Source organism: Oncorhynchus kisutch, linkage group LG25, assembly GCF_002021735.2.
Source record: "Oncorhynchus kisutch isolate 150728-3 linkage group LG25, Okis_V2, whole genome shotgun sequence".
NCBI classification, from domain to species: Eukaryota; Metazoa; Chordata; class Actinopteri; order Salmoniformes; family Salmonidae; genus Oncorhynchus; species Oncorhynchus kisutch.
The window spans coordinates 39376395-39403229 of NC_034198.2; the positions used below are offsets into that span (position 1 = coordinate 39376395).

At 43.8% G+C, this 26835-nt stretch overlaps 2 protein-coding genes across 4 annotated transcripts; one reads left to right on the forward strand and one right to left on the reverse strand.

Annotated features, from left to right (window-relative positions):
* Positions 1-1485: 1485 nt before the first annotated feature.
* LOC109870122 (sorting nexin-5-like) lies at positions 1486-20947 on the reverse strand. 3 transcript variants are annotated; one of them, XR_004205445.1, is made up of 13 exons: positions 20789-20939; positions 18218-18322; positions 16537-16647; positions 14490-14611; positions 14190-14313; positions 13213-13308; positions 12461-12566; positions 11361-11436; positions 11156-11195; positions 10114-10200; positions 8735-9086; positions 8307-8392; positions 1486-5370 (listed from the first exon to the last, which is right to left on the reverse strand). XR_004205445.1 is itself a non-coding variant. In XM_020460478.2 (13 exons), exons 1-13 carry the CDS (start codon positions 20822-20824, stop codon positions 5320-5322), a joined length of 1200 nt encoding a protein of 399 aa, XP_020316067.1. In that variant the 5' UTR covers positions 20825-20947; the 3' UTR covers positions 1486-5319. The 3 variants fall into 3 exon arrangements, 2 of the variants coding, with proteins under 2 accessions (XP_020316067.1, XP_031660720.1); XM_020460478.2 differs by having other exon boundaries at positions 8927-9086; positions 20789-20947; XM_031804860.1 differs by lacking the exon at positions 20789-20939 and adding an exon at positions 19398-19941 and having other exon boundaries at positions 8927-9086.
* A 297-nt stretch (positions 20948-21244) lies between these two features.
* On the forward strand, positions 21245-25816 carry mgme1 (mitochondrial genome maintenance exonuclease 1). Its single transcript, XM_031804861.1, has 5 exons — positions 21245-21374; positions 21568-22105; positions 22230-22470; positions 23434-23566; positions 25169-25816. The coding sequence occupies exons 1-5, from the start codon at positions 21354-21356 to the stop codon at positions 25301-25303; spliced, it is 1068 nt and encodes a 355-aa protein (XP_031660721.1). The 5' UTR covers positions 21245-21353; the 3' UTR covers positions 25304-25816.
* The last annotated feature ends 1019 nt before the right edge of the window (positions 25817-26835 follow it).

Sequence of the window (26835 nt, forward strand, 5' to 3'; positions counted from 1 at the left end):
GCCTAAAACCCCAAACAGCAAGCAATGCAGGTGGAGAAGCACGGTGGCTAGGAATAACTCCCTAGAAAGGCTGGAACCTTTAAAGAAACCTAGAGAGGAACCAGGCTCTGAGGGGTGGCCAGTCCTCTTCTGGCTGTGCCGGGTGGAGAGGAACCAGGCTCTGAGGGGTGGCCAGTCCTCTTCTGGCTGTGCCGGGTAGAGAGGAACCAGGCTCTGAGGGGTGGCCAGTCCTCTTCTGGCTGTGCCGGGTGGAGAGGAACCAGGCTCTGAGGGGTGGCCAGTCCTCTTCTGGCTGTGCCGGGTAGAGAGGAACCAGGCTCTGAGGGGTGGCCAGTCCTCTTCTGGCTGTGCCGGGTGGAGAGGAACCAGGCTCTGAGGGGTGGCCAGTCCTCTTCTGGCTGTGCCGGGTAGAGAGGAACCAGGCTCTGAGGGGTGGCCAGTCCTCTTCTGGCTGTGCCGGGTGGAGAGGAACCAGGCTCTGAGGGGTGGCCAGTCCTCTTCTGGCTGTGCCGGGTGGAGAGGAACCAGGCTCTGAGGGGTGGCCAGTCCTCTTCTGGCTGTGCCGGGTGGAGAGGAACCAGGCTCTGAGGGGTGGCCAGTCCTCTTCTGGCTGTGCCAGGTGGAGATTATAACAGTACATGGCCAAGATGTTCAAACGTTCATAGATGACTAGCAGGGTCAAATAATAATAATCACAGTGGTTGTTGAGGGTGCAACAGGTCAACACCTCAGGAGTAAATGTCAGTTGGCTTTTTTCATAGCCGATCATTCAGAGTTAGAGACAGCAGGTGCGGTAGAGAGTCGGAAAACAGCAGGTCTGGGAGAGGTAGCATGTCCGGTGAACAGGTCAGGATTCCATAGCCGCAGGCAGAACAGTTAAAACTGCAGCAGCGACACGACCAGGTGGACCGAGGACAGCAAGGAGTCATCATGCCAGGTAGTCCTGAGGCTCAGGTCCTCGAGAGAATTAGAGGGAGCATACTTCAATTCACACAGGACACCAGATAAGACAGGAGACATACTCCAGATATAAGACTGACCCTAGCCCCCCCCCCCCCCCCCCCCCGACACAAACTATTGCAGCATAAATAATGGAGGCTGAGACAAGAGGGGTCGGGAGACACTGTGGCCCCATCCGACGATACTCCTGGACAGGGCCAACCGAGCAGGATATAACCCCACCCACCTTGCCAAAGCACAGCCCCCACACCACAATAACATCTGCTAAACACTTGTATGAGACCAATACAATTAGATTTTTTTTAAATAAACACTGAAATTTGACATTAGGAGAATGTGTTAATCCTGCAGTGAGACGGAGCTTGTTGGGTCTACTCTCTCACATCCTCTTCAGTACGCAGACTGCACCACCTGCTGGTGTGAGGGTACCATGGTCCTGGTAACAGTTGACGATCATTTCAATAGTAACAGTATCATCAGAATGATATCACACAAGGTTAATTAATAAGAGACTAACACATTAAGGATTTTGGAAAGTAGGACTTATTTAATTTAATGTAATTATTGCAAAGGTTTTTCTTTTTTTTCCCTTTTTTTTTTAAAAAGTGATGCTCGGTGAGAGAAAAACTAAGTAATTCACACAGTTGGAATGATTTAGAAATCCATTCAATTATCAAAAACAGCACTTTATAAGACAGCCCTCTATGGGCATGGAAATTATTGTTAAGTATTTACCACCATAGATAGAATGTACAAAATAAAATCACTTAATTTCCAAAACAATTCAAAGAATTCAATCCTTTTTGTTTCAATATGAACCCTTTTCTTTTACAGGTTAATATGTTTAGTCCCGGTCCCAGATCTGTGGTCTCCCCCACAGCCCGGTCCCAGATCTGTGGTCTCCCCCACAGCCCGGTCCCAGATCTGTGGTCTCCCCCACAGCCCGGTCCCAGATCTGTGGTCTCCCCCACAGCCCGGTCCCAGATCTGTGGTCTCCCCCACAGCCCGGTCCCAGATCTGTGGTCTCCCCCACAGCCCGGTCCCAGATCTGTGGTCTCCCCCACAGCCCGGTCCCAGATCTGTGGTCTCCCCCACAGCCCGGTCCCAGATTTGTTTACCAAGTCAAAAATGGCATGACAAATGCATAAGGAGTAGGCCAGCACCGCAGGCTTACAGGCCCGGCACCGCAGGCTAACAAGCCCGGCACCGCAGGCTAGTTTAACATGATAAAAAAGGTTCCGTCAGTAACATAAAGCAATAGGAGAAATAAGAACCCTAAAATGCAATTCTTCAAACCAATCCTGCACCAGCAGTACTAAGCAAGATGATTGGATGGGAGGATAGGAAGATGTACTGAGCAACACTAACCTAAGAGCAAGTGCACAGGAAGCCACACTAGTAAACACAGCAGGATATCAATGAAGTGCACAGGAAGCCACACTGGTAAACGCAGCAGGATATCAATGAAGTGCACAGGAAGCCACACTGGTAAACGCAGCAGGATATCAATGAAGTGCACAGGAAGCCACACTAGTAAACACAGCAGGATATCAATGACGAAGTGCACAGGAAGCCACACTAGTAAACACAGCAGGATATCAATGAAGTGCACAGGAAGCCACACTGGTAAACGCAGCAGGATATCAATGAAGTGCACAGGAAGCCACACTAGTAAACACAGCAGGATATCAATGAAGTGCACAGGAAGCCACACTGGTAAACGCAGCAGGATATCAATGAAGTGCACAGGAAGCCACACTAGTAAACACAGCAGGATATCAATGACGAAGTGCACAGGAAGCCACACTAGTAAACACAGCAGGATATCAGGAACATTCTACTTATCTAGGTAGTGCACATTCATCCTCTCCACACAATTAAAAGCATTGGATCATTGGTGTAAGCATGGGAGAATCCCCCATTTTTCTTACACTAGTCAGTCCCTTTAAAAATCCATGAAGGGAAGTGTACAAGTGCACACTTAGGGAAGCATGTGAAAGAATTGGGACACAGACAACAGCTACAAGCTGACGCTGAAGTACACACACACACACACACACACCTCCGAATAAGTGCTGGGACCAGAGTTACTCTCCAATAGCCAATATGGCCATGTAAGTCTAGTGCTTCAAATGTTAACTAGAACCAACTGCATACAGTCCTCTACTATGGGTGGACTTCACTAACAGTGTCACAGGTCTCAGCCTGGTCCACTGAATATTGACTCACTTAGCACAGAAACCATAGCTGCCTGGCACTCACTAGTCACTCTTTAGTCTAGACCGGGCCGATGAATCACTGGTATCACGGCAGTAAACGTTGGCAACTACCAGCGCCGACACTGACAAGGTCTGTAGTAAAAAATAAAATTAAAATAAACTGGTCCATATTATGTGGAAGTAAACTTGTCAAAAATATATGGAAGTCTCAAAACAAAAAAACAATTTACTTGGCTCCAGTTATTACCGGCAGTAATGTAGACGAATACGCGGAAAGAGCCCTGTTGCCATTCCTGAGGTACAGCCAAAGCATTTCTGTGTGGTACCACCACTGTTGGACAAACTACCACACACACAAAAATCATGAAAAAGAAGCATGTCTCTTCACTTGGCAGTTTGGAGCGAGTTCAACTCAGCCTGATCTCAAAAGTATGGTAATGGAAAAATAGAGTATTAGGCCAAGTCCCAATTCTCCACCCTTCTCCCAAAGTGAGCATTTCCAGACTCCACCGTCAAACCATTTAACAAATGGTGGAAACTCCCTTCAGCCAATGCTTTCATCAACCGAATGCTTTTAAATCCATGACGGGACTGTGCAAATGCAGACGTTGGCACAATGGTGGACAATCGGGACGCATTCTAAATCATCTTTATTTAGGCACCAAATTAGTACCCCCCCCCCCCCCCCCCTTCCAGCCACTTTATACACTCTTTGTAAACAGTTGCTCCCATCTGGGTCCTATTCACTAAGGTACCAAAACAAGGAGGGACAATCTGAACTTGTCCAATAAGAAACGATTGTTTAAGTTTTCCAATGTAAAAATTTTTTTTGCTACAGCGTGGCCTAAAAGGATCCTGTAAACTGTTCCATTACAAACCAGAGAGAGGCAGCAGCTGAGCTCAGCAGTCACTCTTCAGACTGGTATTCGAGAATGGTTCTCATTGCAACGCCACTTTAAACCAAACTATTCCATTATAGCTAGCTAATGCATGCACCATTAAAAAACACCAGATTACTGTGACTCCACTCTGCCATAGTTTCACTGTTATGCTAGGACCAAATTCAACCTCAATTCTGTCTTTCTTTATATGTACAAGTGAGGGGCGTAACGGGGTTAGTCGGCACGTGCCTTGAAAAGCAACCAAAACAATTATAAACATGATCATAATCAGACGCACAGAATGAGGTCCTTCTTCCAATAAGGCTTCACCAACCGGACAAAATAGAGAATCCAACACAAGAACAAGCGTAATCCATCTACAAAACAAATCATTCAGATAACCCACGATTGAAAAACAGATGGGAGGAGAAAGGTCAGAAGATGGTGCAGGATGCTGAATTCTCCCTGTTCTGGAATGCTGTCATCACTAAAGGGGAGTGTTCCATGGGACACGGAGGTGGTAGAAGGAGACACGGAGGTGGTAGAAGGAGACACGGAGGTGGTAGAAGGAGACACGGAGGGGCAGGTGGACAGAGACTAAACATCCAGGCAGAAAACAGTCAAACAGACATATGCAGGTTTCTGAAGTGGCATTTTTGGGATGGAGGAAGGGAGTATCCAGGATCGGGTTCAAGGCACGAAACTCCCCGCAAATGAGTGAAACGGGAAGGAACTATCTAATCTTGTCCAATAAGAAATGCTCATTTTTGTTTTCCGTTACAAAGTGAAGTTTTTCAAGTGTGAGACCTAATGAACACGACCCAAGTTCCCCTGGAGGAAGAGGGTAGAGGGCATTGGGTATCCAGGTTCCCACAGGACTAGAGGGGTGTCAAACTCATTCAACCGAGGGCACAGTGGCTGCAGGTTTTTGTTTTTTCCTTTCAATTAAGACCTAGACATCCAGGTGAGGGGAGTTCTTTACTAATTAGTGACCTGAATTCATCAATCAAGTACAAGGGTGGAGCGAAAATCCGTCATGGAATAGTTTGACACATGTGGGGTGGAGAGGATGGGTATCGAGGTTCCCTTCTCAAAGCCTGCTGGTCAGTATCCTGGTCCCAGATCCAGTTTGTGATTTTTCCTACTCCAGTCACGGTTTTGCACGACGATTCCATAAGGAGTTGGCAAGAGAGCAGAAACCGACTGGCGCCAAGCCCAGCTGGTCAGTGGTCAGGGAGGGTTGGTAAGAGACCAGTGCCTCAGCTGCTCTTGAAAAGCTCAATGCAGTCCTGCAGCAGAGACATGTTGTTCTGTTGTAAGGAGAGAGAACAGAGACATCAGTATCATATCCATAACAACAGGCATTTCACAAGGATTACGGCACAATATATACACACCACATAACGTCATCCACGACTAGGCTTGGGCAGACTGTCATACTGACTTTGTGCCATACCCGGGATATTCGGTAATACCGGCACTGAACCGCTGTTTTCAAACCCACTAAGACTGTGTAAAACGAAGGTTATCAATGCTAACAAGTACATGTAAAATCCCATAAATAAAAAATAGAAAATCCCATCCAAACAAAATGCTAACGAGCGCATTGTAAACATTTAATAGTCTCTGACCTAAACAAGTAGCTAAAAAAAAAAAATACTACTCACAGTTCGCTACACACACTTAACAAATATTACACAGCTCTTGATCCAGGAGGGGATTCTCTGGTGTGAGCAAGCAACGCTCGATTTTGCAAGAAGCTAACTAGCTACTAAATTAGCAAGCCAAACTGCAGAACATTTATCACGTTACAACAGTTAATAACTTAATAGTTGGCAGATATCTAACTGGCAAACATTTAGTAGTGAATTCCCTACTGTAACTAGATCACCTGGAGCATGATGCACAACAGTGAGTGACTCACAAGGCTCAGGTCTCTTGTCGTTGTGTGCTTGTCAGCAAATACCACGTGATTGGGAACTACCAGGAAGCTTCATAAATCAAAAAATATCATGTGACAGGTGAAAATGAAGAAAAAAGACTATCTTCTAACCTATTGCACAAGTTTACTGCAGGTGCTATATTTACTGTAAAAGTAGCTATAAAATATTCAAATGTATTTTTAAAAAAACATCAAAATAAATAGTTTCAACAGTATTGGAAAAACCATCCCATGTCTCTTCCCAAATCCCCAGAATATGGTATATACACGGTATACCGCACAAGCCTAAATCCCTGCCACATAACATGAACCTCTAGTAAGGCAGTTGACCGCCAACAACAACAAGCTCCTTGGACGGCGATGACGTGCACATGGATTCAGGCCTCTATGATTCAGAGGGGTTGGGTTAAATGAGGAAGACATTTCGGGTTGAATGCATTCAGTTGTGCAACTCACTAGGTATCTCGTTTCCAATAAAAATGTAGTGTTGTGCTTGGGCCTGGTCTAGCAGGTAACACCACCTGTAGCGTGCACATACATATAGTTGAAGTCGGAAGTTTACATACCCCTTAGCCAAATACATTTAAACTCAGTTTAACAATTTCTGACATTTAATCATAGAAAACAAATCCCTGTTTTAGGTCAGTTAGGATCACCACTTCATTTTAAGAATAGGAAATGTCAGAATAATAGTAGAGTGAATTATTTCAGCTTTTATTTCTTTCATCACATTCCCAATGCGTCAGAAGATTACATCCATCAATTAATATTTGGTAGCATTGCCTTTAAAATTGTTTAACTTGGGTCAAACATTTCTGGTAGCCTTCCAAAAGCTTCACACAATAAGTTGGGCGATTTTTGGCCCATTCCTCCTGACAGAGCTGGTGTAACTGAGTCAGGTTTGTAGGCCTCCTTGCACGCACACGCTTTTTCAGTTCTGCCCACAAATGTTCTATAGGATTGAGGTCAGGGCTTTGTGATGGCCACTCCAATACCTTGACTTTGTTGTCCTTAAGCCATTTTGCCACAACTTTGGAAGTATGCTTGGGGTCATTGTCCATTTGGAAGACCCATTTGAGACCAAGCTTTACCTTCCTGAATGATGTCTTGAGATGTTTCCTCAATATATCCACATAATTTTCCTCCCTCATGATGCCATCTATTGTGAAGTGCACCAGTCCCTCCTGCAGCAAAGCACCCCCACAACATGATGCTGCCACCCCCATGCTTCACGGTTGGTATGGTGTTCTTCAGCTTGCAAGCCTCCCACTTTTTCCTCCAAACACAACGATGGTCATTATGGGCAAACAGTTCTATTTTTGTTTCATCAGACCAGAGGACATTTCTCCAAAAAGTACGATCTTTGTCCCCATGTGCAGTTGCAAACTGCGGTCTGGCTTTTTTTAATGGCAGATATGGAACAGTGGCTTCTTCCTTGCTGAGCGGCCTTTCAGGTTATGTCAATATAGGACTTGTTTTACTGTGGATATAGATACTTTTGTACCCGTTTCCTCCAGCATCTTCACAAGGTCCTTTGCTGTTGTTCTGGGATTGATTTGCACTTTTCGCACCAAAGTGCGTTCATCTCTAGGAGACAGAACGCATCTCCTTCCTGAGTGGTATGACGGCTGCGTGGTCCCATGGTGTTTATACTTGCGTAATATTGTTGGTACAGATGAATGTGGTACCTTCAGGCATTTGGAAATTGCTCCCAAGTATGAACCAGACTTGTGGAGGTCTACAAAACATTTTTTATGAGGTCTTGACTGAGTTCCTTTGATTTTCCCATAATGTCAAGCAAAGAGGCACTGAGTTTAAAGGTAGGCCTTGAAATACATCCACAGGTACACCTTCAATTGACTCAAAAGGATGTCAATTAGCCTATCAGAAGCTTCTAAAACCATGACATTATTTTCTGGAATTTTCCAAGCTGTTTAAAGACACAGTCAACTTAGCGTATGTAAACTTCTGACCCACTGGAATTGTGATACAGTGAATTATAAGTGAAATAATTGTAGGAAAAATGACTTGTGTCATGCACAAAGTAGATGTCCTAAAACGACTTGCCAAAACTATTGTTTGTTAGCAAGAAATTTGTGGACATATTGAAAAATGTGTTTTAATGACTTCAACCTGAGTGTATGTAAACTACCGACTTCAACTGTATATACACATATGTACACACACACACACACACACACACACATATATAAACACGACAATGTGGGATTGAATCGCTCTCTCCCAAATACATATAAAATAAAGAAATAAATAAAAGGACAATGAGTCTCCAGTCTGACCCACCTTAGCATGCTTAATCTCCAGCTCAGCCATCTCTATTAGATTCTTCCGGAAAGCCACCACTCTCCTGCCCTTAAAACTGGTCAGCTCTGTCGAAGAGAACACCATGCTGTTAACTCACTGTACTGTATTACGTTACAACATGTTTGCCCCAAACATACAGCCACAGTGTAAAAAGGCATCTGAATACATTAGGTTCAGTTTGCTCCTAGCAGAACTCCACTAGGTGAAAAGCAAAATGTCGTGTGTTCACCTACTCCCTAAAAGGACCTTTGATTTTTTTTTAAACTAGGTGAATAATATATATATATTTTTTTAAATGTACCTTTATTTAACTAGGCAAGTCAGTTAAGAACAAATTCTTATTTTCAATGACGGCCTGGGAACAGTGGGTTAACTGCCTGTTCAGGGGCAGTACGACAGATTTGTACCTTGTCAGCTCAGGGGTTTGAACTTGCAACCTTCCGGTTACTAGTCCAACGCTCTAACCACTAGGCTACCCTGCAACAGGAAAAAATGAACAGTTTCCACTGGGAAGCATAGGACAGGCTTTACACACACACACACACACACACACACACACACACACACACACACACACACACACACACACACACACACACCTCTTTTTCCCGACTCAGAAAGCTTGTTAAACCTCTGCAGACACTGTTGTTGTTGCTCCTCAGCAGCAGCAACAGCTTTACTCTTCAGCCGGGCCTTATCCAGAGCCTTGTTACTGTTCTCATAGTCTGCCAGGGTCCTGGCCCGTCTGTACAACAGGTCCTGACACACACACACACACACACACACACACACACACACACACACACATTAATAGGGTAGGGTGGTATCCAGATGTTCATACCGTTTCTGTGCCATACCGGGGTTGATGGTATTACCGAATGTGCACACAACGGGGATTTATTTCAGTACAAAAGGTTTTTTTTCTTATTATTTTTGGGACGTAAAAAAAGAAACATTACGCAACAGAGATGTTGATCCCGGAGGGGGTTGAATGTCTCTGCTGTGACCAAGAAGATTGATCTTGACATCTAGCCACTTCGCTAGCAAGTTTACAAACCAAATACATAGCTGGAGTCCTGAGCTGGATCTCATTTATTTGACACATCTTAGAATTTCTATACTTAACTTATGGTTATAAGCAGAAACATCACGGATCTAGTGGTTTTCTATATGTGGTGACAATAAGCTTGTTATTTTCTTGTCCGTGAAATAAGTAATGTAGGTAACAAGCACGCCTATTGTGTTTCCAGGTAATGTAAGTAACACGCCTATCGCGTTTCCAGGTAATTAAGTAACACGCACGCCTATCGTGTTTCCAGGTAATGTAAGTAACACGCACGCCTATCGTGTTTCCAGGTAATGTAAGTAACACGCACGCCTATCGTGTTTCCAGGTAATGTAAGTAACACGCACACCTATCGTGTTTCCAGGTAATGTAAGTAACACGCACACCTATCGTGTTTCCAGGTAATGTAAGTAACACGCACGCCTATCGTGTTTCCAGGTAATGTAGGTAACAAGCACACCTATCGTGTTTCCAGGTCATGTAAGTAACAAGCACACCTATCGCGTTTCCAGGTAATGTAAGTAACAAGCACACCTATCGCGTTTCCAGGTGCATTTAGAATAAAACTATTCCAAAAGAATGAAATAAACTCCAGCACTCTGGAGGTCTTGGATGTTCCACCAACAGTTCGATGGATCTCATGCCAACAATTCAACGGTCAATAGAAGCTCATCGGTGTTTTGGAGAGAGAAACAGACTGGCAGACTAGAGGTGGCTCACCTTGGCTGCCTGGATGTCCCTCATGTAGTAGCGTAGTAGCTCTGTGAGCTTCAGCTCCTGGTCCGACGCCACTCTACCCTCCACTTTCTACAGGCAGGACCAGACGGATAGACAGAACACAGATTTATATTTACATCTCTCCATCTGGTCATCCCAGAAGAAAGTGGAGGGTAGAGTGATGTCATAAATAAATACAAATCTGTGTTCTATGACGTCACAGGCCCAGCTCTGGAACCAACAGAACCCTGAACAGCTTCTAACCCCATTGTCATAAGACTGCCAGTTAGTTAAATAGTTAACCAATAGCTACCCGGACTATCTGCACTGACCCTCTTTTTGCACTAACCTTTTTAACACATCAAATACATTGCTGCTACTGTCTATTATCTATCCTGCGTGTCTAGTCACTTTACACCTGGCTATATGTACATTTAACATCAATGACCTCGTACCCCTGCATATGGACTCTGTACTGGTACCCTGTGTATATAGCCACGTTATCATTACTCATTGTGTATTTATTCCTCACATTGTATTCTTTCCATTATTTCTCTCTGCATTGTTGTGAAGGGCCTGTAATTAAGCATTGCCCTGTTAGTCTACACCTGTTGTTAAGAAGCCTGTGACAGGTACAGTTTGATTTGAGATGGGACACTACCACCATGGTCAGACACATACAAAATAACACCCTAGCCTTTCGTGAACTAACACTCACACTTGACTTCTCATTACTAGCTGATGGCTACTTTGAGGAAAAATGTACTTCCTATGACTGAGAAATGTGGTTGTCTCACCTAGACATCTGAAGATGAATACACTAACTTGAAGTCGCTCTGGATAAGAGCATCTGCTAGATGACTAATCACTTTACATGTTACAAAATAAATAAAGATATATATATATATATATATAAAAAAGTGAAATATACACAACTCAAAAGCAAACAAGTGTTTAAATGTATTGCTGACTTCACAAAATGAATTTAAATGAAAATGGACAATAGTTGAGGAGGAGTGCATAAGATCAGCACTGTGGTTCTTACCCGGAGTTTCTCAAACAGGTCAGATAACTTCTCAAAGTGCCTGAAGGGAACACACAAACCTATAAATAGTTGAGCAAACTTTTTTTTTTCATTTGTTTTCTCCTTCTGATACTGGGGTAGAGATTAAAATTAAAATAAACATTAATTTTGTAACCGGTTGTTGGCTTGAGGTAACAACTGGAATATATTGATATTGTTGACTCACTTTTTAAGTGCTGTGTTATCATCGACAGAGAGACTGTTCAAAGTAGAAGAGATGTGGATGTAATCATCAGCAACATCTGAAACAAAGAGAGAAAACAAGATAATCAACACCCAGTATGGATAACATAGTGGAAGAAGTTGCACCACATATCCTGCTGGTCATCTATGAATGTTAGAACTATCATGTACTCTTAAATCTCTACCCGGTACAGCCAGAAGAGGACAGGCCACCCCTCTGAGCCTGGTTCCTCTCTACCCGGTACAGCCAGAAGAGGACAGGCCACCCCTCTGAGCCTGGTTCCTCTCTACCCGGTACAGCCAGAAGAAGACTGGCCACCCCTCTGAGCCTGGTTCCTCTCTACCCAGTACAGCCAGAAGAAGACTGGCCACCCCTCTGAGCCTGGTTCCTCTCTACCCGGTACAGCCAGAAGAGGACAGGCCACCCCTCTGAGCCTGGTTCCTCTCTACCCAGTACAGCCAGAAGAGGACAGGCCACCCCTCTGAGCCTGGTTCCTCTCTACCCAGTACAGCCAGAAGAAGACTGGCCACCCCTCTGAGCCTGGTTCCTCTCTACCCGGTACAGCCAGAAGAGGACAGGCCACCCCTCTGAGCCTGGTTCCTCTCTACCCAGTACAGCCAGAAGAGGACAGGCCACCCCTCTGAGCCTGGTTCCTCTCTACCCGGTACAGCCAGAAGAGGACAGGCCACCCCTCTGAGCCTGGTTCCTCTCTACCCGGTACAGCCAGAAGAGGACAGGCCACCCCTCTGAGCCTGGTTCCTCTCTACCCAGTACAGCCAGAAGAGGACAGGCCACCCCTCTGAGCCTGGTTCCTCTCTACCCGGTACAGCCAGAAGAGGACAGGCCACCCCTCTGAGCCTGGTTCCTCTCTACCCGGTACAGCCAGAAGAGGACAGGCCACCCCTCAGCCTTGTTCTTTGGGGTTTTAGGCTGGGTATCTTTAAAGCACTTTGTGACAACTGCTGATGTAATAAAAGAGCTTTATAAAAATAAATGTTCTTATCAATAACAAGAAAGCAAAGAGATATTTCCTATTCATATTTGACAACAGATGTTTGTTGGTGTTGTTATCATAGTCCTACTTTTGTGGGAGCGGGTCATCTTCTCCGCCCTGGCAGTGGAGTCTTTGATCTTGGACGAATAATCAAGCAGGAAGGTCTTCTCCTGCTCAAAGAAATCATCTACTTCCTGCAAGAAAAATTATTTAAAAAGCAAGGGTTGGAACTGGTTCGGGGAACAGACAAACGGAACCCCGGAAAGAAAGTGATCAATACTGTTCTAGAACAGAACCGTTATTTTAAAAAGCATGTAGTTCCACATATGAAATGGTAACAAAGAGCCTATGCAAAGCCCTCACTGTCACTCAGAAACGTATTCCAGCATCTGCCTGCAAGCTGAAAATCCTGTTTAGACTTCCTTTGTTTTGGTTGGAACCGGCTCACACAACCTTCTGCCTAAGATACAGCCACACATACAATGTCATATCTTCATTGTGGATATGAAGGGCCCTGCTCGGCTGAACCGTGACCTTCCGTGTCTCGATCTGATCTTTGAGTCTGCTGCTGTAATGCATCGTATGGTTTTCCTCTATCTAGTATTTAAATGCATAGCCGATCTCACAAAATGGATTTCCACGTAAATCCACAGTAAAAGCATTGGGCTTGTTTGACATTGAAGCCAATAGTGCAGGCGACTGCTACAAATCACCTTACGTTGAAAAAATAACTACTCATTACTATCTGTAGATCGGTCAGTCAGCATTTACCCACAATGCATCATGGATTTGATGTGCTCGAAACAGAGCTATTGTATGATATGAGGAGGCCACACCCACCTTTATCCCTGAGATGATGACCTCATCAGCACTCTTCACCATGTTCTTAAAGAAACTCCCAAACGTCTCCTTGGCATTCTTCCTCCGTACACTCAGCTACACGGACCAATCACAGGAAGGGAAAGGACTTACTCGGGAGACATGACTCAGCTAATGACACCACAGTACAAGTTCGCAACGTAACATTGATTACGTGAACTGCAACAGTTCCTCTTGTGGAGCCCTTTTTGTTCCAAATAGCTGTCTCAGCTGACACCTAGTTGACTAACAGCTCCCCTGATAGAGAGAATGCCTCTCCCTCCTACAGTACCGTCCCCGCCTCTCCCTCCTACAGTACCGTCCCCGCCTCTCCCTCCTACAGTACCGTCCCCGCCTCTCCCTCCTACAGTACCGTCCCCGCCTCTCCCTCCTACAGTACCGTCCCCGCCTCTCCCTCCTACAGTACCGTCCCCGCCTCTCCCTCCTACAGTACCGTCCCCGCCTCTCCCTCCTACAGTACCGTCCCCGCCTCTCCCTCCTACAGTACCGTCCCCGCCTCTCCCTCCTACAGTACCGTCCCCGCCTCTCCCTCCTACAGTACCGTCCCCGCCTCTCCCTCCTACAGTACCGTCCCCGCCTCTCCCTCCTACAGTACCGTCCCCGCCTCTCCCTCCTACAGTACCGTCCCCGCCTCTCCCTCCTACAGTACCGTCCCCGCCTCTCCCTCCTACAGTACCGTCCCCGCCTCTCCCTCCTACAGTACCGTCCCCGCCTCTCCCTCCTACAGTACTGTCCCCACCTCTCCCTCCTACAGTACTGACCAAAGAGTAGTGTTCAGTAGGCACAACATGGAAGAAAATGACTCAAAAAACAGAGGTACTATCTGAACTGTCAAATAACAGAACATTCCTTTTCCATTGCTAAATGTTTTTGCTACGGTATGCTCTAATGAACGAGTACGTGTTTTATTGGTTTCCTTCTCCAAGTGTCAAACTCACATCCTGGTCATACTCCAGGAATATCTGGAAGTTTCTGTCCTTGCTCAGGATGGGGTGAGAAGATAGACGCTGCAGAAATACTTCGTGGACTTGAACAGTCTTCTTGAAAACAGCCAGGTACTCACTGGAAGAGAGACGGTAGACAGACAATTACTAACTGACAGAGCTCACAGACTGATCACCAGAATCTTTCCCATAGGAATCATTAAGCACAAGCTTCAAGAGAAACAAATAAATATATATTTTTTTTTTAAATGTGCCAATTAAGCTTTGGACACAAGGACAAGGGTGGAAACTCACGCCTCTAACTCCTGCTTCATCTTGGTGTATTCCTCCTTGGTCATGGTGGCTTCTCCCTCGCCCAGTTTATGCATCTTCTCCCTGGGGCTCTCAAAGTCTGGCTTCGGGGGCGCTGGAGGGATCTGGACAGATAGGGAGGAGAGGCGAGTGGATGAAGTTTCTGGTAAGATTTCTTACACCAGCTACCAGCAACCTCCTACCACCCACAGACATAATTCCTGTACGCAGAGCTGTAATAAAAAAACTCAGTTGATAAGAGTCGATGCTATTAAAATCACGTGAGCAGACACTACAGAGTCCTCTGCACTTTCCCCTTCATCAAATAACATTTACATCAGTGGAGGTTGCTGAGGGGAGGACGGCTCATTATTATTATTAGGAACAGAGTGAATGGAATGGCATCAAACACATGCAAACCACGTGTTCGATGTATTTGATACCATTCCACTTCAGCCATTACCATGAGCCCCTCCTCCCCAATTAAGGTGCCACCAACCTCCTATGATTTACATGTAATGACAGACGGTGAACTTGTGACATGACAGTCAACTATAAATAAGTGGCGTGTGTTTCGTAGACCAGCGATTTTGGTGGGTCACGACCTGCTTTGAACAGGTCACGAGTGCCTGAGCAAAAAATATTTTTTGTTTAATGGAAAATGAAAATATATACAAACAAAATATTTTATTTTTTCATTAAAAATTATATAACGCAAAAGAAAGAAAGAAATGTCCTCTCACGATCAACTGCGTTTATTTTCAGCAAACTTAGCATGTGTACCTGTCCCGCAGGTGTGATGATCAGATGTACCAATACTGTGCAGGTGTTGTTACACGTGGTCTGCCACTGTGAGGACGATCAGCTGTCCGTCCTGTCTTAGGCGCCTCACAGTACGGACATTGCAAATTATTGCCCTGGCCACATCTGCAGTCCTCATGCCTCCTTGCAGCATGCCTAAGGCAGGTTCACACAGATGAGCAGAGAGCCTGGGCATCTTTGGTTTGGTGTTTTTCATAGTCAGTAGAAAGGCCTCTTTAGTGCCCTAAGTTTTCATAATTGTGACCTTCATTGCCTTCTGTCTGTAAGCTGTTAGTGTCTTAACGACCATTCCACAGGTGCATGTTCATTAATTGTTTATGGTTCATTGACCAAGCATAGGAAACAGTGTTTAAACACTTGACCGTGAAGATCTGTGAAGTTATTTGGATTTTTACAAATTATCTATGAAAGAAAGGGTCCCGAAAAAGGAATGTTTCTTTTTCACACACACAACACACACACGGGGTTAAGCAGGTGGGTGTTAAGGAGCGTGTTTAGGCAGGTCATAAATTGACCGTCGCCTCTCCCGAGCAGCAATGAGACAAAAAAAATTAAAAGGGGTGTAAAATACAAAAATAAATACTCTAGTCTAAACTTAAACCCAGTAGAAATTGTGTAGAAATTAATTAACTTAATATAGAGCTATTAGCAACACCATTTTGGTAGATTTTTGTGGTTTCAAACCAGTGAGTTAAACATTCTTCAGGGATATTGACAAGGGGTGGGAATTTTGTTCCCTTGTCATATAGTTGCTACATTTAATGTCTATATAGCATCAGAAACAGTTTTCCTGATTGTATTTTGGCAACAAAAAAAATTGCGATGTGAATACTGGGTCGCGACAGACAGACAACCTGTTTAAATTTGGGCCCCGATGCAAAACCAGTTGAGAACCACTGATATAGACTACTCAAGTCCCTCCCAATGAGACCAGCGTAGTCTCAAACCAGTGTGTGTGTTTGGTGGATTTAACAGGACACTCACGATGAGCCCAGCGTAGTCTCAAACCAGTGTGTGTGTTTGGGGGATTTAACAGGACACTCACGATGAGCCCAGCATAGTCTCAAACCAGTGTGTGTGTTTGGTGGATTTAACAGGACACTCACGATGAGCCCAGCGTAGTCTCAAACCAGTGTGTGTGTTTGGGGGATTTAACAGGACACTCACGATGAGCCCAGCGTGGTCTCAAACCAGTGTGTGTGTTTGGTGGATTTAACAGGACACTCACGATGAGCCCAGCGTAGTCTTCAGTTTCAACCAGAGCGTCATGGAGCCAGATAAAGTCCTCATGTTGCCTAGGAACAGAGAAGTCTGGCTTCTGAAAGGAGCTCAGGGTGGTCTGGTGAGACAGACAAGACAATTCAAGTCAATTAAACATTAACATTAAATATAAACAATTAAATTCATTAAATTAATAACAATTAAATCATTAACAACAGAACAAAAAATGCACACAGAACCAAAAAATATGAAAGCAACATGTAAAGTGTTGGTCCCATGTTCCATGGGGCTCTCGAGTGGTGCTAAGGCACTGCATCTCAGCGCTAGAGGCGTCACTACAGACCCTGGTTCGATTCCAGGCCCTATCACAACCGGTCATGATTGGAGTCCCATAGGGCAGCGCACAATTGGCCCAGCGTCGTCATTGTCAATAAGAATTTGTTCCTAACCGACTTGTCTAGTTAAATTAAATGTCCCATTCACACACAAAAAAAAAACGTATTTCGCTAGAATTTTGCACATATATTTGTTTACATCCCTGTAAGTGAGCATTTCTCCTTTGCCAAAATAATCCATCCACCTGACAGGTGTGGCATATCAAGAAGCTAATTAAACAATACACCGGCCCACCTTATGCTGGGGACAATAAAAGTACACTATCTTTTTTGCAGTTTTGTCACACAACACAATGCCACAAGTGTCTCAAAATTTGATGGACGTCATTTTAGAGAATTTAGCAGTAAGTCCAACTGGCCTCAACAGCAGACCACTTGTATGACATAGTGTGGGCGAGCGGTTTGCTGATGTCAACGTTGTGACCAGAGTGCCCCATGGTGGGGTTGGGGTTATGGTATGGTGTTTGCTGATGTCAACGTTGTGAACAGAGTGCCCCATGGTGGGGTTGGGGTTATGGTATGGTGTTTGCTGATGTCAACGTTGTGACCAGAGTGCCCCATGGTGGGGTTGGGGTTATGGTATGGTGTTTGCTGATGTCAACGTTGTGAAGAGTGCCCCATGGTGGGGTTGGGGTTATGGTATGGTGTTTGCTGATGTCAACGTTGTGAACAGAGTGCCCCATGGTGGGGTTGGGGTTATGGTATGGTGTTTGCTGATGTCAACGTTGTGAACAGAGTGCCCCATGGTGGGGTTGGGGTTATGGTATGGTGTTTGCTGATGTCAACGTTGTGAACAGAGTGCCCCATGGTGGGGTTGGGGTTATGGTATGGTGTTTGCTGATGTCAACGTTGTGAACAGAGTGCCCCATGGTGGGGTTATGGTATGGTGTTTGCTGATGTCAACGTTGTGAACAGAGTGCCCCATGGTGGGGTTGGGGTTATGGTATGGGCAGACATAACGTACGGATAACGAACACAATTGCATTTTATCAATGGCAATTTGAACGCACAAAAATACCACGACGAGATCCTGAGGTCCATCATAAGACCCCCCCCTCCCCCCACCCCCTTTTTAAAAAGATATCTGTGACCAACAGATGCATATCTGTATTCCCAGTCATGTGAAATCCATAGATTAGGACCTAATACATTTATTTCAATTCCTCATATGAACTGTAACGCAGCAACAATTTATGAAATTGTTGCATGTTGCGTTTATATTTTTTTGTTCAGTATACTTCAGATCAAATATATCAGAGGGATAAAGACAGTTAAATAGTGTTTAATACATACCTTGGTGTGAACAGTGAACTTGACTTTGTCTCGTTCACAGAGTGCATCAGGAATGTCGATGAGTAGAGAGGTATCGTTGTTTAGGTCCACAGACACAGAGAGGGCCTAAGAGAGGGGAAGAGAATCAAGGACAAGGTTTCACAACTACCAGTTGGCAGAATCATTCATCTGTAAAAATATGTTACATATGCTCATCTCTGAATATCTCTCATCTATACTGTTCCTAGGCCGTCATTGAAAATAAGAATTTGTTCTTAACTGACTTGCCTGGTTAAATAAAAAATTCAAGATGAGGGAATTCACAGGAAGGGAATGCTGTCTGTTATGCTATGTGAGGCCTGGACAACAAGTGTCCTAGACACTACCTATGAGACATGGGAGTAGATTACAGCGGATCATGTCTCTCAGGGCCACCTAGTCCAAACTCCATAACACATTCTTGAAAACCTTACTGTTGACTACCCATGCACTATTGAATGTGACCTTAGACAGTACAGGACAGAGTGGAGAGGTGTATACAGGTAGGCCTAACAAACAAAAGCTATTTTTCTCTTTAGAGTGGATTACCAGTAACTCCCATTACTCTTCACTGAATTCAAAGTCCTGTGATATGTGACTCATACTTGGGATTGAATAACTCCAGCCGTTTTCCCAAAACAAGTCAGTCAGGGTTCCCAAGAGTCCGCTAGTGTATGTTTCTACTAGCCTGGTCCCAGATCTGTTGGTGCCACCTTACCACTCCCTATGGTTATTGTTGTCAAGGCTAAATATCTCCCAGCTGAAGGACTGTTTTTTGTTTGAGTGGGTGAAATCTAATTTGATGAGAAACATTGATCATAAACTTGATCCAGATGTTATGATTCAGAGATACAGGCTAGTTCCGTGTGAATGATCCACAGCCTATTCGTAGTTTCACCATACCACTGCCTGAACTCTGATACTCAGCTTTGCAAAGTCAACAGAAATCAAAAGGACTAGAAATTTATTTCCTCTTTCAAGTCTCACAGGAAATGAAAAATAAGGGATTTTTTATTTATTTATTAAACCACAGGCCTTTCCAATTCCAAGCAACTCCATATGTAAGCCATCTGAGTTCTCCCTTCATAGGCCAGGACAATATGCTTTGCACATAACATTGTGATGGATTGTGCACCAAAGAATATGCAATGCAAAAAGTAACCTGTTAGTGCCATGTTGCAAGTCCCCCAAAGGCAATGGTTCGCTCACTGGTCTGTGCACCATACTGGAAAAAAATCAACAGCCATCTAGCCACATATCATTCCAAATATAGTGATTGGGAGGAAACTGCAGGAGCATAAATTGAACCAGCAAGCCTGACATTATTGCCTGACATTATTGAAGAAGCCGATGCACTGCCCTCTGTGCCATAAAAGCCCAGCTTTTTGTAGAGAGCCTACAATATCAAGCATTTTATGTCAAAACTAAAGTAGCCTAAATTGGTGACTATACAATAAATGCATATTGTGAAAATAACATTAAATGAAGTAGCTAGCTAACGTTAGCTAGACCAATACCAAAGAAAATGGAATGCTTTCTATACTTGAGTAAAAGTGAAGATCCCTTAATAGAAAATGACTCACCCAGCAATAGAAAAAGTCCCCCAGCAAAATACAACTTGAGAAACTCTAAAAGTATTTAGGTTTTAAATATATTTAATTATCAGAAGTGAATTGAAGTGCTAAAATGTACTTAAGTAACAAAAGTAAAAAATTATTTCAAATTCCTTATTGTAAGTAAACCAGACGGCACAATTTGTTTGTATTGACAGCCAGGGGCATGCTCCAAAACTCAGACATCATTTACAAACGAAACATGTGTGATTAGTGAGTCAACCAGAACAGAGGAAGTAGGGATGACCACATGTTCACTTGATAAGTGTGTGAATTGGAACATTTTCCCGTCAAAGTGTAATGAGTACTTTTGGGTGTCAGGGAAAGTAAAGTGTATGGAGTAAGAAGTACATTATTCTCTTTAGGAATGTAGTGAAGTAAACGTTTCCCAAAAAATTGAATAGTAAAGTACAGATACACCGCCCAAAAAAGTGGAGAAAAATAGACCCTAGCCTGATGTTAAGTAGTACTTTAAAATATTTGTACTTAAAACTTTACACCACTGCGTTTACCACACCATGAGCGGCAGGTAGCCTAGTGGTTAGAGCGTTGGGCCAGTAACCGAAAGATGAGGTTAAAAAATAAAAATGGCGTCGTTCTGCCCCCGAACAAGGCAGGTTCTCCCGGGAGGCCGTCATTGTAAATAAGAGTTTGTTCTTAAACTGACTTGCCTAGTTAAATAAAGGTTCAATTTAAAAACAAAATGTACGTTATAGTTAAGTTAGATAGTGTTTCAGTTCATTAGCTAGTCCGCTAAGTTATCAAAGATTGTACGAATAACGTTAGCTAGCTAAATAACGTACCGTTGTAGAAAGTGAGCCGTCTCATAAACTTCCTAGCTAGCTAAATTGTCTTATCTAACTACAGCTAGCTAGCTAACGTTTCGTTAACCAAATAGCTAACGATAAGATGTTATTCACGTATATCACTCATAACTTACCTTTTCTTTGTCACTATCATCAATGGTAGATGTCATGATTGTTATATAAAATATATATATACAATAAAAACGTACAGATCGTGTGCTGCAAATCTATATTAGCTAGCTTCTGAAAACACACCCCGCACCAACTGTCCCATAACAGATACATCCCGCCCACCGATTCGCACTGATGTTTTTGATTGGACAATGTTTCTGAACGTCAATCAAAATAGTTCGTTGCTTTTTTTTTTGTTGATTCAACGCACGTGGCATTTAAAACATACCGATACAACAATTAAACATCATAAATTATTACATATTTTAAAAAGGAACTGTATATAGCCACGGAATATGTGCACTTTTCAAACAAGCTTTTTTTTGGGGGGGGGGGGCTGTTTCCAGCTACAATATCAACGTTTACTTTGGTTCCATGTCAGGAAAACACGGACCAGTTTCAAAGACACACCTTCAAATGATTTACTGGACTTGTAGTTTGTTATATCATGTCCCACGCAGGATTTACGTGAGAAAAAAATACAAGCCCCGCAACCTCTCGCTCTCCGGTCAGAAAAGTCTAACAAAAATGGCGCGACGTTTGGGAGAGGTAACAACTATCATCTAATTTAATTCTTTATTTTCTATTTTCATTAATTATTTAATGTAACCAAAGCATAACTTGGGCGTTGCTGTCTTGAGTCACTTTAAATACCTAGCTGCAAACGCAAAGATAGAGCACACAGTGAACGTTGTCGGATATATTTATTTAACGTTAGCTAGCTGGAATGCTTTTTCATCAGCTGTTGAGATGTGCCCAGCGTGTTGGGGAGTCATCTAGGGTTGTCAGTGGACTCTTCTCCCATTGTACCCGGACCTCCGTGAATACTTTCTCCACCTCCAATGCCTCTCCAGCTCGCAAGAAAAGCAGTCCATACAGTTCCGTGGACAGCGGACGCTACTCCTCACTCTTCAAGTCAGTTGTGTCCCACAGAGTCAGTGCTCAAACTCCCGACATCATAGAGGAGCAAGATGTTCAAATCTACGGACCTGTGATAAAATCCCCAACACCATCTAATCGAAACACAACACCTTCCAAAATGCCTAAAATCCTCCACCCGTTGCTCAACCAAGACCGGGTATTTGATTTTGGCGAAACTGAGCTTGGAGGGGCTCCAGCCAGAATTATCCTACGGAGGGGTCAGGACAGGGGCTCAGTGCCCAGTGTGACCCGTATCCTACAGGAGACTATGTCCCCAGAGCAACAGTTTTACCTGGAGAGATGGAGGAGGAAGATGATAGCTCAACTGGGAGAGGATGGCTTTAAGGAATACAGTCAGAGTAAGTAGGCAGAACCCTCTGATTCTAAAGTTGTTTTTTTTAAGGCTCTAAAATATGAATGTTCTACAAATGAGGACATGATACACACACTGTCATTCAAATGAACCAAATGTTTCTATGTTAGATCTCTTCAGGCAAGGGAAGCTTTTCCATTCGGCCGTGGAGAGTGTTCTCCCGTTGACAACAAAGGAGGTCCCGGGGGAAGATCCTGAGGAGGTACCAGAGATGCCATCGGAGGTAGAGGGATACATGGAAAGTGTACGCCATGTACTGGAGGACGTTAGGGGAGTGCGAGCCATCGAGAGCCGTGTACAACATGAAAAACTAGGCTATCTGGGGATTGTGGACTGTGTGGCTCTCTACAGGTAAGGATGGTGATGATGGCCACGTTCCAGGCTAACTACATTGCAGACCACTAATAGATGTCTCTCTCAATAACTTGATAGGTTTTCAACATGTCAGCTAACCACATCACATGATGTAGTAATCTGATGTAATTCATTTTCTGCAATGTAGTCGACTCAAACTCTACCTGACCTGTCAGTTTATTTGGCCAACTGACACTTTTATTAATTCTCTCCACTTGTGTGATTTTAATGTATTTAACTAGGCAGTCAGTTAAGAACAAATTCTTATTTACAATGACGGTCTAGACAAAAGGCCTCCTGTGGAGATGGGGGCTGGCATTACAAAGAAAAATATAGGATAAAACCCATCACGACAAGGGAGACCACAACACTACATAAAGAGAGACCTAGGACAACACAGCATGGCAGCAACACATAACACAGCATGGCAACAACATGGCAGCAACACATAACACAGCATGGCAGCAACACCACATGACAACAACATGGCAGCAGCACAACATGGTAGCATAACAAAACATGGTACAAACATTATTTGGCACAGACACCAGCACAAAGGCAATAATGTAGAGCCAACAATAGAATGGGTGTTGTATGTGGAGGATGAGGGCTGCAGTAGGTATCTTAGATAAGGGGGGGGGGGGGGCTAAGAGGTAAGCATCAACCAGTGGGTGTATACAGAGATTACCAGTTTACAGAGTATAGAGTGCAGTGATGTGTCCTATAAGAAGCATTGGTGGCAAATCTGATGGTGGAATGGTAAAGAACATCTAGCTGCTCGAGAGCACTCTTACCTGCCAATCTAGAAATTATGTCTCCGTAATCTAGTATGGGTAGCCAGATAAAGCCTAGTCCTGGACTATAAAACATGCATGCTCAATGGAGAATCTAATTTGGAAGGGCCCTGAAATAGTTTTAAATCTGTTTCTGGGAAACTAAAGCTCAGCCTTCCTTCCCCAGGGGTGTGCTGTGTGTGATCGATTGGAAGACATCGGAGAGGTCGAAACCTTTCCTCAGCAACACCTACGACAACCCTCTACAGGTGGCAGCCTACGTTGGGGCCTTAAACAACGACGTGAACTACAACTACCAGGTAGGTATGATTTGAGCGAGACCCCCAGTGATGTAGTGGTAAAAAAATAAAAAATAGGTGGGCAAATGTTGACCGCAGTTTGTGGTGAGTTACAGTAACGCTCCCACGAACTTAAATTGTATTTTTCAGCAGATGGGTAATCACTCACGCAAAATACAAAAGCTGCGTAAACGGTATTTCCCCTTGTTTACCCTCCACTACACCACTGGAGCCCACCATACTCTCTCAGCCTGTTCTAATTTGCTTCCTACCATTCCTCCTTGGCCCTAACCCTTCAATGCTTGCAGTTCTGGGTAGTTATAAGCCAGTATTGTGAAGGAGCATTCAGTTCTTTAGGTTCTGGGTAGGTATAAGCAGTATTGTGAAGGAGCATTCAGTTCTTTAGGTTCTGGGTAGGTATAAGCAGTATTGTGAAGGACCATCAGTTCTTTAGGTTCTGGGTAGGTATAAGCAGTATTGTGAAGGACCATCAGTTCTTTAGGTTCTGGGTAGGTATAAGCAGTATTGTGAAGGAGCATTCAGTTCTTTAGGTTCTGGGTAGGTATAAGCAGGTGCAGTAAAGGAGCATTCAGTTCTTTAGGTTCTGGGTAGGTATAAGCAGTGCAGTGAAGGAATTTCCAGTTCTGGGTAGGTATAAGCAGGTGCAGTGAAGGAATTTCCAGTTCTGGGTAGGTATAAGCAGGTGCAGTGAAGGAATTTCCAGTTCTGGGTAGGTATAAGCAGGTGCAGTGAAGGAATTTCCAGTTCTGGGTAGGTATAAGCAGGTGCAGTGAAGGAATTTCCAGTTCTGGGTAGGTATAAGCAGGTGCAGTGAAGGAATTTCCAGTTCTGGGTAGGTATAAGCAGTATTGTGAAGGAGCATTCAGTTCTTTAGGTTCTGGGTAGGTATAAGCAGTATTGTGAAGGAGCATTCAGTTCTTTAGGTTCTGGGTAGGTATAAGCAGTATTGTGAAGGACCATCAGTTCTTTAGGTTCTGGGTAGGTATAAGCAGTATTGTGAAGGAGCATTCAGTTCTTTAGGTTCTGGGTAGGTATAAGCAGGTGCAGTAAAGGAGCATTCAGTTCTTTAGGTTCTGGGTAGGTATAAGCAGTGCAGTGAAGGAATTTCCAGTTCTGGGTAGGTATAAGCAGGTGCAGTGAAGGAATTTCCAGTTCTGGGTAGGTATAAGCAGGTGCAGTGAAGGAATTTCCAGTTCTGGGTAGGTATAAGCAGGTGCAGTGAAGGAATTTCCAGTTCTGGGTAGGTATAAGCAGGTGCAGTGAAGGAATTTCCAGTTCTGGGTAGGTATAAGCAGGTGCAGTGAAGGAATTTCCAGTTCTGGGTAGGTATAAGCAGTATTGTGAAGGAGCATTCAGTTCTTTTAGGTTCTGGGTAGGTGTAAGCAGCAGTGAAAGAACTTCCAGTATGGCTGCCACCTTACAGATTTGCAAACGTCCAAGGGTTAGGGCCAAGGGGGAGGGGCACGGAGCAAATTGGGACTGGCTGACTCTCTCTGTCTCTGACCATGAAACATGACCATATCTCTTTCCTACGTGCTAAACTATGTGCTTGATTTCCTACATTGCTTACCCCCCCCCCCCCCCCCCCCTTTGTCTCTGCAGGTTGAGAATGGACTGATAGTGGTGGCCTATAAAGATGGTTCCCCAGCCCATCCTCATCGACTGAGCTCAGACCAGGTGCTACAGTACTGGGAGAGATGGCTGGTACGACTGGAGGAGTACACCGAGAGGAGGTGAAGGAGTGGTGTCTTTGCTCCTTGATGTAGCAGATGGGACCTAGAAGTACTCTCACCCCCAGATACAGAAAGTACCTTGGCTTTTCTGACACTCGGTCACATTTGACTGGTGACTTGGACAAAGGAGTGTCACAGTCTGCTCAGAAACAGACAATTTAGCATGTTTTACTCTGACCTGTGACAGTCTTTTTGCGTCATTGCCCGATTTTGAGCTTGACAAGTTTGAAAACAGTTCTTATATTAGTGTAGTGTTGTGTTACCTCAAGGTTGTAGTCAAGCTAGAAAATGCACTGCTTACACTGTGTTGAGAATGTTAAATTGTTGTACAGTACAACATTTATGTCTAGTCTAAACTTTGAGTTGTTTTGCTTTTTAAAGTATAAAACATCATATCTGAGGAAATCGAACCACTAGGTGGTAGCATCAGCCTGTGAAAAGTTCAGCAGTCAACTAACAAAGGTGAACGAGAGATGGTTTCTATTTTTAGTTTTATACAATAAAACGATTAAAAGAACAAGCACCCTCCATTTTGGTTATTGAATTAACATTTACCAATCAGATCTCTAAACACAGCACTGATAAACAATGTTATAGTTAAGAATACAATTAGAATATTTTCCTTTGTTGTGTTCTACTGTAAACCACACAGCTTACACTAAAAATGAGCATGGACAAAACACAAGCATAACTTAATCTTCGCTAGTCTTAAAGGTATTACAATCATGTGCATTGATAAGATGCATATAAAAGCATCATATTTTAATGACTGATCAAAGTTCATCTATACAGTTTTATATGTTTTTATTTTATTTTCACCTTTATTTAACCAGGTAGGCTAGTTGAGAACACCTTTATTTAACCAGGTAGGCTAGTTGAGAACACCTTTATTTAACCAGGTAGGCTAGTTGAGAACACCTTTATTTAACCAGGTAGGCTAGTTGAGAACACCTTTATTTAACCAGGTAGGCTAGTTGAGAACACCTTTATTTAACCAGGTGGCTAGTTGAGAACACCTTTATTTAACCAGGTAGGCTAGTTGAGAACACCTTTATTTAACCAGGTAGACTAGTTGAGAACAAGTTCTCATTTACCAACTGCGACCTGGCCAAGATAAAGCAAAGCAGTGTGACACAGACAACAACACAGTTACACATGGAATAAACAAGCCAATAACACAATAAATAAGTCAATGACACAGTAGAAAAAAAGAAAGTCTATATACAGTGTGTGTGAAAGGCATGAGGGGGTAGGCAATATATAGGCCATAGTAGCAAAGAATTACAATTTAGCAGATTAACACTGGAGTGACAAATGAGCAGATGATGATGTGCAAGTAGAGATACTGGTGTGCAAAAGAGCAGAAATGTAAATAAAAACAGTATGGGGATGAGGTAGTTAGATTGGATGGGCTATTTACAGATGGACTATGTACAGCTGCAGCGATTGGTTAGCTGCTTAGATAGCTGATGTCTAAAGTTGTTGAGGGAAATATCAGTGTCCAACTTCAGTGATTTTTGCAATTCGTTCCAGTCA